At 37.9% G+C, this 13,485-nt stretch overlaps 1 protein-coding gene across 1 annotated transcript; it reads right to left on the reverse strand.

Annotated features, from left to right (window-relative positions):
- Positions 1–2,177: 2,177 nt before the first annotated feature.
- On the reverse strand, positions 2,178–5,623 carry LOC149407325 (putative aquaporin NIP5-1). Its single transcript, XM_089626324.1, has 5 exons — positions 5,514–5,623; positions 3,884–4,303; positions 3,669–3,730; positions 2,966–3,131; positions 2,178–2,549 (listed from the first exon to the last, which is right to left on the reverse strand). The coding sequence occupies exons 1-5, from the start codon at positions 5,586–5,588 to the stop codon at positions 2,469–2,471; spliced, it is 804 nt and encodes a 267-aa protein (XP_089482450.1). The 5' UTR covers positions 5,589–5,623; the 3' UTR covers positions 2,178–2,468.
- Between the last annotated feature and the right edge of the window lie 7,862 nt (positions 5,624–13,485).

A 13,485-nucleotide genomic window follows, 5' to 3' on the forward strand; every position in this document is an offset into this window, starting at 1 on the left:
TTCAATCTGCAAGCATTCCTCGTATGCGGATTGTTGTCTTGCCTCCCGGTGTATCGCAGATGGTATCACAGTTTATAGCCACGACTCAGCCAGGGACTAGCGTTGCCTCACAGCAGACTCCTACGCAGGCGAAGATGCATTCACCACAAATATCTTATCAGACGATTCCTGAGCTACCATCAGTGACACTGCCAGCTCAGAGGACTCTTGAGCACCACCAGTGACACTTCCAACTCAGAAGGGCAAAGGGAAAGCAGCGGCAAAAGAGAGCAGATTGAATGGCAAAGGATCAAGAGCATCGAAAGGAGCGGGACCAGGAGGATCCGAGACGTATATATGCATCTTATAGAAGCGACTTTATGATTTTTTGTATGATTTTGTTATGTATATATCAAAATATCGTATGACATATGTATGACATTTATATTAACTTATATGATTTTTTATATAATTTAAATTAACTCATAAAAATTATACTAAAAATAGTTACATCACAGTAGGTGCGACTAGTCCTGTATAAAACCTTTACCGCCTTATGGCGCGAACAGCTATAGACGCGACCTGTCGCGTCTATAGATCTCCAAAAATTGGCGGTAATCTCTGTAGACACCACCTCTCGCGTCTATACACTTCCCGCCATAAGGCAGAAGTTTTGTTTGGTGTCGAAATAAGGTCATATAGACGCGACTTCTCGCGTTTGTATGTCGCGTCTACAATCTGACGCGACATGTCACGTCTGTTTCTCTATAGGCACGAATGTACAAACGCGACCCATGTCGCGTCGGAAGTGACGTCTTTTACAGAATAGACGTGATTTTTCGGGTATCAGACGCGACTATTGTGGCGTCTAAAACTATCTTTTGTCTTAGTGGTCCTATCTCAATGGTCACCCATATTTAAAACCTTTTTTCTAATTCTATTTGTGGATCTCAATACATGCTTCTCGTGAATCTGAGATACTCTCACTTTCACCCACACTCAAGTATTTGTTACTTCCAAATACAAAAGTTCTGATGCTATATACTCACGAATTAGAAACTCAATCTCCATCACTAAAAAATAAGTGGGATGAACTAGGCAAAGATACGCTCACACACACTCACAAAGTATTTTTGACACGTAAACGTGCACGCTCGAAAACTTATAGCAAAGAATACCCATTATAGGCAGTCTCTTTTTATAGTGACTGGCCAGTAGGATGCATCTTTAGTGTTTTCCAAACCAACACGCGGGGAAGATATTCAGTGTGGATCTTATTTGAGGACAATCTTGAAATAAACTATAAATTTTGCAAAAATATTGGAACATATTATATTTTGCAAAATCTGATCGTTGCAGCCAAGATGTCTCAACAATTTACGAAACATGTTAAGAGACATTTTGTCAAATTTTGTTGATAAAAAACAAAAAATTAGGTAAATAGCCAACTAAAACGTTTGGAATTGCTATATAGACAATGTTTTGTAAATCTTAGGTAAATAGTCATAAAGATGATGTGACCTGATAAATAAATAAAAAATTAGATAACTAGTCAACTAAAACGTTTGAGATTGCTATATAGTCAATATTTTGTAAATCTTAAGTAAATAGCTATAAAGATGACGTGACATTCCTGATTTGCCCTTTCATTGAAATAAAATGGTGGAATTTGCGTCAATTTACTCGTGTAAATATATGGACGTGACTATTTACCTAATATTTACGAAATGTTGACTATATAGCAATGTGAAACTGTAAATATGACTATATACCTAATAAACCCATAAATAAATAAATGAAAGTGATTATTTACCTAAGATTTACGAAAAATAGATTATGTAGCAATGTCAAACTGTAAATATGATTATTTTCCTAATGTACCCTAAAAAAATTTAATAACACACGTAATAACAAACTATCCCTTCCGACTAATATTAGGGAAACACATCTAACGCTAAATATTCATAAGACACGGTCAAAAGTAAAAAATAAATTGATAATCAAAGAGCCAAGGCCAATAAAATTGCGTAGATATTGAATAACTTGTAATATTTTTCAAACTAATAGTAAAATCATTCGCACAAAACTTAACATATATATCAAATCTTCAGAAATCTTCAAAGAAATGCAAATAAATGTTCCCCATCATACACTGTATTTATTACAGCTTTATAATAACATAATTAAAATAAAAAAGATAAAAAAAAGCTAGAAATGTATATAATTTGGTCTATTCCTATCATACACAGTATCTACCAAATTATGAGCTGCACATGAGATTAGAGTGAATACAACTCACGTAGAAACACGCACATTCAACTACTGTTGTTTAGAAATTGCTAACTTTCTACGTTATATCTACGAGATACCTAAAACTTTCACACATATAATACAAGGAAAAAAAAGATGTAACGCAAGACATAAAGTCCAGCTAAGAAATGATTTACTGTACTGCTACTTAACGCTCGGAATCAGAAAACTTGTGCGGCTTAAAAATCACCATTTGCAGGGGAAAGAGACGGCTCAAATCTCACTGAAGATGTATCCCGGCTTTCAAAGTCATCATGAACCTATAGCAAAGAACACTGAATTTTTGAAATTGCCTCTTTGCGGGGGAAAAAAAAAATATTTACGTCTCGGATTATGCCACTAAGTAAACATGTCTAATATGATAATCCAAAACAAAAATTCAAACCAAAATGCTTTGAAATTGCCTCTTTGCGGGGAAAAAAAAAACTATTTATGTCTCGGATTATGCCACTAAGTAAACATGTCTAATATGATAATCCAAAACAAAAATTCAAACCAAAATGCTTATAATGATGAATCGTTCTTATTTAGCATAGATGTCTCGCTTATTCATTGATTAAATTGAGATTGGAATCCAAGTACTCTACCATTTTTAAGAGATTATATTATGTTTAATAATCCCATTAAACTTTGATCTATGTATGTAATATCTTTTGTTATACATATATTTTTGTACCTGATTTGGCTGCTTGTGTGGGATCTTGAGCAAAGTGTAGGCAAGTGCCCCAGCCAAGGCCCCAAGTGGCGGAGCCGCCATGTAAATCCAAATGCCTTTATAATTTCCGGTGGCCACCGCTGGTCCTAAACTCCGTATCGGGTTCATTGACGCTCCTGTTGTTGGCCTATTATTATTATTATTATTATTATTATTATTATTATTATTGCACCTCTTTAAAACCAAATTACGCTACAACGACAACATTTATAATTTATATGCATTGATTTGGGAGATTATTTTATAATTTATATACAACGACAACATTTATTACAATGCAGCCACACCCACCATCCATACCGACGTTGGGAGATTATTTTTTGTTTTATGTTGGATTAGTGCGTACTTATGAAATAATTCTTCTAATTAATAATAATTTTTTTTTATTCTCGGTTCGAGATTGAGCCTATTTCTCATAATTTTATTACTTTAGTCTTTTGATATAATCAAACGTTCTTGCAGCTGATCGTCCAAATCAATGTTCAAAAAAGCTTCTAAGAATGAGATAACTTTATTTCAACCACAAAATTTGAGAATGTGAAGCTTTGGTTATGTCAAAATTCTAAAGTAATAAATTGTGGATATAATGAGCTCATTTTTTAGCACTTATGGTTCCAATTTAATTTGATGTTTATTGCTTTCAACAACACCGACAAATACTAACCCTGCTATGAGGATATCTAGCATAACTGTAGCTCCTATACCTATGGCTGCCAGCTCTCCCACCTGCCAAATAAATAATATCCCCATTAGTCATTGGTAATTAATCAAATATTTATAAATTTTTTGTTATTGAAACATTGTCATCATACAAAAGCAGTACTATGTAAGACATTTGAAATAGTTATAATAAATGTATGCCCAGATTAAGCAATATACCGCACGAGTGTCGGTGGCGAGAGAAATAATGACGAACATGAGGATGAAAGTGAGGATAAACTCCATGGCAAAAGCTTGGCCGTGAGGCACGGAAGGAACGGTGACGCCGCCGGACATGAAAGGACGATAGAGCCCCTTGAGGGAATAAGCCGCCGAGAGTGATCCCAAGACCTGGGCTAAGATGTACGGCACCACTTGGGACCATGGAAAATGTCGTAAAGCCGCAAATGCGATGGTCACCGCAGGGTTTATGTGGGCCCCAGATATGTGGCCCGTCGATAAGATCACGATCATCACCGCCAAGCCCGAGCTCGCTGCATTCCCGATTAGGGTTTCAGCCCCGTCGTATTTTTCGTTCACGATCGGGGCCGCCGCGGCCCCGAACACCATTATGAAGCTTCCCAAAAACTCCGACCCGAGCTGCGGTATGTATCCAAATAGTGTGTTGTGATGCATCATTATGTATAAATGAATATTTTAGACGCTTGTGAAAATAAAACACGAGTTCCCCTCACCGCGAATGCAAAAATGAAATTCACGCATTTGGAAGAATTTTAAGAAAATGATAAAATTCTTATAACATGTTGAAACAAATAAAATTAAAATAAAATCCTAATTTGTACAAATATCTATTTATCCAAATTTACGTACGGACATTCTGCGTTTAGATTCAAAATTGGATTACTTGTATGTATATGGGTTGATCTACTTAGTGGATGTATTTTGGTCCTTAAAATTAATTTTTTTTAGTAAACTAATACTTAAATCATTGATCTTGTAGTACTTTAGTTATTTTAACCAGCATTTATTTTTTAATAAAATTTACTCTCAAACTAAAAACATGTTTGTCAACTTGAAATGGTTTTAGTTTTATTAAAAAAAAAAATTAAAGATTTATTAAATTATAATATGACAAGAAAAAACAATAAACAAAAAATCAAACAATTCTTTATCATAATTAGAGTAAGATTATGTTATTTAAAATTAGAATAAAGTTATGTAAGTTTGTATATATATGTGTTTTCTGTCTATGTGTTTGATTGCATTAATGTGTGTGAGTATATACACACACATATATATATATACACACATATATATATATATATATATATATATATATATATATTCTTTTATCCAAAAATGCTAAAATATTATAAAACTATTGGTGACTATTTGCTCACTAAATTAATTTAATAAAAAAATTAGAAAAATAGCCAAATGTTTGGTAAATATTAAGTAAATAGCCATAAATGATGACGTGGCTTAATATAACAGTAGTTATTTACTTGATATTTACGTTTGTAAATATATAAAAATGACTATTTACCTAATATTTACTAAACCTTGGCTATTTAGCAACTCTTAACGTTTAAATTGACTATTTTGCTCAATCACCCTAATTTAATCATCAAATATCGCACGCATAATAAAATAGCGGTTATATATATGAAGTAAAGGGCACTTCTAAAGTTTTATAAATTCACACAGTACTCCTGAACAACAATATTGGAACAAACGTATATATATATATATATATATATATATATATATATATATATGAATTAAAGGAAACTTCTAAAGGTTTATAAATTCACAGTACTCCTGAACAACAATATTGGAACAAACGTACCTTCCGGGCAAGTGAGATGCTGGGCTCTGGAAAAGCCTTAGGGCATTCAAATTTGGGCATTTGAAGGTTTGTCATTATGGAACGCCTATTCCTTAAACCCTTTTTTTTTTTTTTTTGTTTGAAAGGGGATTTCTCAAACCGTTTAAAATATATATAGCCGGACAATATAAGACTCGAGCTTCACGACAGAGTAAAGAGATTTTATTTCACATGAATGCTATATTTAATATAATTTGAAAAGTAGAGCTTATGATTGATTTTTGTATATATATATATATATATATATATATATATATATATATATATGTTCATCATATTCATTGTTTAACAGTGACCAGATGTGAGAGGTATATGTTAACTTGTCTTTGTGCATCATTACATTTATACATAGAAGTACGAAAAGTCAATGCCAATTTCTATTGTAGTTATTAATAGCATTTGTTGTTATTAAATTAATTGCATTATCTGAGATTAAAATAAATGCATTTGTCGTACCATATAACTTATATCAGATAATAGACTATATTTTTTTATTTTTTTATTTATGGTGGAGGATATATGACAAAAGTCGCAAGCGAATGTATCATTCTATACATACAATTCAAATTTAAGTTGACATTTTATTAAATATTTCAAATTGTAATTTTTTAGTAATGCGAGGAAAGGTCTTGAAGAAATGGTGTAGTTACGTGATCATAAGTGATAACCCGTTATTATAGGTATCTATAACATTATATATTTAGTACTAGAATATTCTTATGAGACTTAAGAAGTTTATACCTAGAGTAAAAAGTTTTAATCACGTATCATGCATAGATTACTAGTGTGAGGTTTATGTGGTGTACATAGTTTTTAGTGTGAAATTACTAAACGTGTATTGAGAAGGTTGTTTAACTATGTTAGTGGAACTATTTATTGAACAACTGATTGATTTTAGCAAGATTAATTAAATCGACAATCAAAAAATCAATACAGAAAACGATAAAGACTCACGGAATTGGTAACCATGTTCTGTGATAAAACACCTACTCAGGAATAAAAGGTACGAGACTTAGGTTTGCAGACTCACTCTCAAACACATAGCTTCTTTAACTTCTTGAATGGATGGTAATCTAAGCTCCCCTTAGATCAGAGACTATTTCTCTTTTTCACGCGACTCTTCCTCCGAAGATTGCACGATGCTCTCTCGAAGATCTTCTCAGCGTATCCACGTAAAACACACACTCACAAAACTATGTACAAATAAAGCACAATAGCAGCAAGTCTCTTGATCCAGTTGTCGATGGAGATCTCATAGCAGATGTTGCGATATTTTTATAACTAGCACGCAAGCGGACGTATCGAACAAGTAATAGTGTTACGTAAGTAACGGATATCGATCCCACAGAGCCTAGTTACTCTAGCGATTTTCTAAAACTTGATGCTAATTAATTCCAAGTAAAATTAAGAAGATGGTTGTAACAAAAGCAATAATAAAACTAAAGCAGAGAGTTAAATACGAGTTTTGCAAGAAGAGAAAGTAGGGGTCACGACTTCACCGGAGCTAACTAGGTCGGGGGGTTTCGGGCTCAAACATCAAAATCTACTCTTGTGGATGCCAATCTCACTCTATCAAACTTATTCACTAGCCTCTCTCGAGTGTTCTAGCAAACCTATGTAATTGACGGATTATTATCCTCTCGGCATCTAATCCTATTAAAACAATCACACGCAATGAACCAAGAGTTCAAACGATTACATAAATTGCCCAGATTTTCTAACCTAGGATCAACTATGATGACATGAACAAAAGCACGATTATTTACTCTCTCTCGAGTAGCTAAACAATCCTAGATAACAATTCTAATTGTGATCAAGCACTAGAAAGCATAATGAACAATTCATATCAAGCAATCCATAATAATGAAGCAAACAATAATTATCTAACCCTAACGAGCCCCCCAACCATTATCAATCCCGGCTACATCGCAACCCCATAAGAAACTTAGCCTCTAATGGTGTTCATAATCAACGCTAAACATAACAGAATAATTAAAAGCACTAAAATAAAGATTGAAACCAACACAGAATTCATATTAAATAAAATTGATGTTCAACAATAATTTAGAGCAATAAAATAAATAAAATAAGAGAAGAAAGAAGAACGAATGAATTCGGAGAAGGAGAACTCGTCGGGTTGTCAATTCCGTTGAAGAACGCCTTTTTCCTCTTTCAAAAGCTCTCTAGAACAACCAAACAATAAAATAGAAACTAAAACAAAAAGGAAGATGTGGTTTTCAGAGCTTAGAGTCACATAAATATGTCAAGGGGTGATTTTCGGAGCATATTGGGCCTTTGGAATGGTTTAATTCGCCCAAAAACATCAAAAACGGAAAGTAAGTCCGTCAAAACCCGAAGGAGGGCGCGGCGCACGGTCGTCCATGAGCCGTTGCGGTGGAAAGCGCGCTACACTCGGTGGAAAGCGCCACCGTGAGCCGTTGCTGGAACGGAAGTGGCGTCTCATAGATGCGGACCGACAAGGGCGGCTTAGGAGCTTTGTTGACCAAGGCAGCCTCCGCTTCTTCTTTTTTCGGGCTCTCAGTGACTTCCACATGTTGATGAGAAATGGCATTGCAATGCTCCCTTGGATTCACTTCGGAGGTGCTTGGAAGTGTGCCTTGGGGTCGTGTGTGGATGGCGGTTGCGAGTTGCCCCACCTGCGTCTCGAGATTTTGGATATGAGCCGATTGGTTCGAGAATGCCGTCTTCGTTTCGTTCATGAAATCGGTGGTGGTGTTCACGAAGGCAGTCGTCGACGTGGCCAGATTAGCTACGAGCTCCTCCAGATTAGTCTCGTTCTTGTAAGCTCGCAATGGTGGGGCTTGATATGGCGGTGGTCGGGGCTGATTCTGAGGCGGTCGAGGCTGAGCTTGCGGTGCGGGTTGCATCGGCATGTTATTTTGGTGCCCGCGCCATCCCCCATTCTGATAGTTGCTCATCGGGCCTTGATTGTAGTTGTTGTAATTTTGGTTGGGCGGCCGATTGTTGATGAAATTTGCTTGTTGGCCCTTGTTCCCTTGCGCACACTCATCGCTAGAATGAGGGCCGGCACACCAGAAGCACGGCTCGGGAATAGGGGCTTGGATAGCATGAACTGTAGCTTTCTGCTCGTGGAGCGTTTTGGTGAGGTCGGCCACTTGTGCTGCGAGAGCTTTTATCAATTCCATCTCGGGCGTGACGGGCTCGTGCTTCTGAATTCTTCGCTCGGAAGGACATTGGTCGTTGTTGTACGTGAGCTCCTCAAGGATGGCATGAGCTTCTTCCTCGATCTTTTGGAAGAAGGATCCCCCTGCGGCGGTGTTGACGAGGGTGCGCGATGAAGGAGAAAGGCCGCCGTAGAAGATTTGCACCATCATCCACCATTGGATGCCGTGGTTAGGATACTTCCGCTGCAGCTCCTTGAAGCGTCCTCAAGCTTCAAATAAAGACTCACCCTCGAACTGGGAGAACGAATGGATCTCGTTGCGTCTCTTGTGCATCTTCTCGAACGGGAAGAACTTTGAGATGAATTTGACGCGCAGGTCGGCCCACGAGGTGATGGAGCCCGGCGGGAGGAAGTTGAGCCATGTCTTGGCTCGGTCCCGTAGTGAAAACGGGAAGAGGCGGAGGCGGATGGCTTCGTCGGACACGTTGTGGAGCTTGAACGTGTTACTGATCTCGACGAAGGTGGTGAGATGGTCTTGCGGGTCTTCGGCCGGTGATCCCGAAAATTGGGATTGTTGCACTATATGGATCACGCCGGTCTTGATTTCGAAATTATGATTACCCGCAAGAACCGGAAGAACAATGGCCGATTGTGTGGCATCGGTCGGCGGTAGCCCGTATTGGAACAGGGTCTTGGGCTCCTCGGCGTTGTTCCTGTTTTCTTCCATTGCTCGTTCCTTTGATTCTTTTCGGTTTTTCCTGCAAAATCTTTCGATCTCAGAGTTGATTGGAACGAGAGCTGATGACCCGTCTTTTCGCGTACACCTTCAAAAGCAAGAAAGTGACGCAAAAAGTTAGAAAACAAAAATTAAGAAATTAAATAGCAAGAGCAAGTAAATTCAATCGCTATTGTAGACTAGTCCCCGGCAACGGCGTCAAAAACTTGTTGCGATATTTTTATAACTAGCACGCAAGCGGACGTATCGAACAAGTAATAGTGTTACGTAAGTAACGGATATCGATCCCACAGAGACTAGTTACTCTAGCAATTTTCTAAAACTTGATGCTAATTAATTCCAAGTAAAATTAAGAAGATGGTTGTAACAAAAACAATAATAAAACTAAAGCAGAGAGTTAAATACGAGTTTTGCAAGAAGAGAAAGTAGGGGTCACGACTTCACAGGAGCTAACTAGGTTGGGGGGGTTTCGGGCTCAAACAACAAAATCTACTCCTGTGGATGCCAATCTCACTCTATCAAACTTATTCACTAGCCTCTCTCGAGTGTTCTAGCAAACCTATGTAATTGACGGATTATTATCCTCTCGGCATCTAATCCTATTAAAACAATCACACGCAATGAACCAAGAGTTCAAACGATTACATAAATTTCCCAGATTTTCTAACCTAGGATCAACTATGATGACATGAATAAAAGCACGATTATTTACTCTCTCTCGAGTAGCTAAACAATCCTAGATAACAATTCTAATGGTGATCAAGCACTAGAAAGCATAATGAACAATTCATATCAAGCAATCCATAATAATGAAGCAAACAATAATTATCTAACCCTAACGAGCCCCCCAACCATTATTAATCCCGGCTACATCGCAACCCCATAAGAAACTTAGCCTCTAATGGTGTTCATAATCAACGCTAAACATAACAGAATAATTAAAAGCACTAAAATAAAGATTGAAACCAACACAGAATTCATATTAAATAAAATTGATGTTCAACAATAATTTAGAGCAATAAAATAAATAAAATAAGAGAAGAAAGAAGAACGAATGAATTCGGAGAAGGAGAACTCGTCGGGTTGTCAATTATGTTGAAGAACGCCTTTTTCCTCTTTCAAAAGCTCTCTAGAAAAACCAAACAATAAAATAGAAACTAAAACAAAAAGGAAGATGTGGTTTTCAGAGCTTAGAGTCACATAAATATGTCAAGGGGTGATTTTCGGAGCATATTGGACCTTTGGAATGGTTTAATTCGCCCAAAAACATCAAAAACGGAAAGTAAGTCCGTCAAAACCCGAAGGAGGGCGTGGCGCGCGGTCGTCCATGCGCGGCGCGAGGTCCGAACTCCAAGTTATGCGCGGAGCGTGCATAAGACTCTGTGCATTTTCACGATTTGCGCTCCCAATATGCGCGGCGCGCGATTGTCGATGCGCGGTGCGTGGTCTCGAAGTCTATCATCGCGCGGCGCGCGAAGTGATGCGCGCGGCGCGCGGTTGTCGCCAATTTCTTGCTTATCGCTTTTTGATTCTATTTCGACCGTTTTGTCTCCAAATCCCGTCGTTTTTCCACAAAATTGATTGTAGACGCTCTATTGCTCATTTGAACCTGAAACTACTCAAAAACCTACTAAAAACCATTAAAATACTCGAGGACTCGTCGGTTTTTGGTTCGGGAAATAGGAGTTTTACGCGTGATTAACGCACCTATCAGCAGAGAGACTAGTTCTAGATCGGAGTGAATTGGAGTAGTCTGCTCCTCCTCAATGTCATTCATATGCTTCTCCGTGAACAACTTGGGATCTGCATTGAAACGCAGTGGCACTCCAGAAAATGCATCATCTGTTTTCAACTCTAGGCATTGCTTGAGTACCATCTCACAAACAAGATAAGGAAACCTGATGGGGTATTCTCGTATGTGGCATGCGCATCAATCTGATCAAAGATAATAAGCCCAATACCCCTGTTTAGAATGGGGAACCAATTCTTAATGGAAATTCAATATAGCATAGAGTACTTGGTTCTCAAGTCAGTAGATGACATGTTGATCAACCCAACAAGTTCTCTATCTTCTAGTGAGGCACATGACAATTTTGTTCAGATCAGGTTCTTCTGGAACAACATCTCGCATAACTGAACCATGATACTCACTAATCACATTAGGAGTAATTAACAACTCATTTTCTCTGATTCTGAACACACCAAAGTTTGGGCTCAATGACTCCCCAAAATCCTCAGTCGAGTTTGCTATAACTTCTCTCACAATCTGAATAGCAAATTTATAAGACGAGGTAACAATGGAGAAAAACTTTACATGGAATTGTGTACTTCTTTTCATTAAGTATCTTCTCATGATTTTTTAACCACCACAGCTCATGTATTGGCCTGAGCCTGGAAAATAAACCACACACCTTTCTTCTGAATTCCAAGTGCATGCTGATGGAGTATTGTCTTTTCTTCTTCTGAGCAGGGACAACAACTTGTAAAGGGGCTGAAGTGTGAACTTGTTCAGCTTTCTTCTTCCTCATAGGATAGTCTCATTGTCTTTTGATAGGCTCATCATCTGTGTCTGAACCTTCAACTTTACCTGAGACTCGAGCTGTCTCATCACTGTCAGATCCTTCATCTTCGGGAGCTTTCTCTTTGTAGAGATCTTCTTCTTTGTAAGCTTGGAAATGTTCATATTCTCTCCACACTATGACTTCTATTGGAATCAACAATATACCAAGGCCAAGAGGGGGCCTCTTCCAGTACTTTCTCCAGCTGAGCAATATAACCAATAGAAGGCTGAACCATAGTGACTAGCTCAAAGTTAGGAACAGTTTCTTCATTAGGATTCTCTTATTCTCAGCATGAGCAACAACTCTTCAGGGTCTTCTTCCACTGTAAGAACTTGTTCAACCATCTTCTTCTCAAGAGTAGACTTCTTGGAAATTTATCTTCTTCTTATCCTTCTGAAACATCTTCAGTGGCGGTTGAGCTGCTTCAGTAGGGTTATGATTATCAAAATAACCCTTCCCCTGAGTTGCATATGCCTGATCTAGCACTTCATCAGGTCTTTGACCCCATCATAGGCTCAGAGACAACAACAAAACCATCATCGATGAATGAGTAGCACCCATTTTTGCAAAAATCGCCGACGATCGGATGAGAATCGCAACGGAATATCAAGGGCACGAAAATGCTTTTTTTTAACACTCTCTCGAACAATTTCTTGAACAATAGAGAGAAAGTAGTGAACACGACAAAGAGAACAAGGAATCCTCTCTTATAAGTGGCCACAATTTTAATTCTTCTTCCGACTAGTGCCTATTGTCAATGGTGCCTACAAGAAGAGTAGTAGTCTTTATTTATGTACATTTGATGTAATAAAGTCACACGAAGACTCTTGCTTGTAACTGCTGAATAATTAATAAAAGTTTAAACGTTCATTCATTCTTCCTTGTCTGTTTGAAGCTTTATGTTAAACTATAGTCTTTAGTCCTTAAACAAACCCAACAACAAATGAAGAGTCAAATATAGATTTGTATGAACAAACTATTCATGGTTTGCTTAAAACACTATATTCGCAATCTAAGGGTCAAACGGCTATTGATCCAAGTATGATTGTTAGGAGAATCTATGATGTCTGGGTACGAGACATTGAGAGTTGGAGATGTTGTCGCAGTTTTTCGGACAACGATTTAGGAGTCGCAGACGGTTAGACCCAAGGCCGGACCAAGTGGTCTCGTCTCGACTCGAGCGTGTCGGGCTTGGTATTCCAAGCCGTCCCTTAGCTGTAGGTGATCTCTGTCTCGTCCGAGCACCTGAAAAGTAAGCAAAGAAGGTGTGAACTACAAAGGGGAAACAGAGGGGTTGCCTCTGTTTACCTCTCCGACGCTCAACATTAGTAGGATTGAGGTGGTTTGTAGAGGGTTTAGTGTTTTGGGGTCGAGACTTGAGAGAAACGAGCGAGGTACGAGTTCGACAGCGTTTCAGTACTCAAATTCGGATTACCTGGACTAGAGAATGGACTCCTCTATTTATAGGCGACCAAGGGACGTGTTGGGGGT

This window comes from Urtica dioica, chromosome 1, assembly GCF_054948205.1.
Source record: "Urtica dioica subsp. dioica isolate 48M chromosome 1, U.dioica_male_clone48M_v1_H2, whole genome shotgun sequence".
NCBI lineage: Eukaryota > Viridiplantae > Streptophyta > Magnoliopsida > Rosales > Urticaceae > Urtica > Urtica dioica.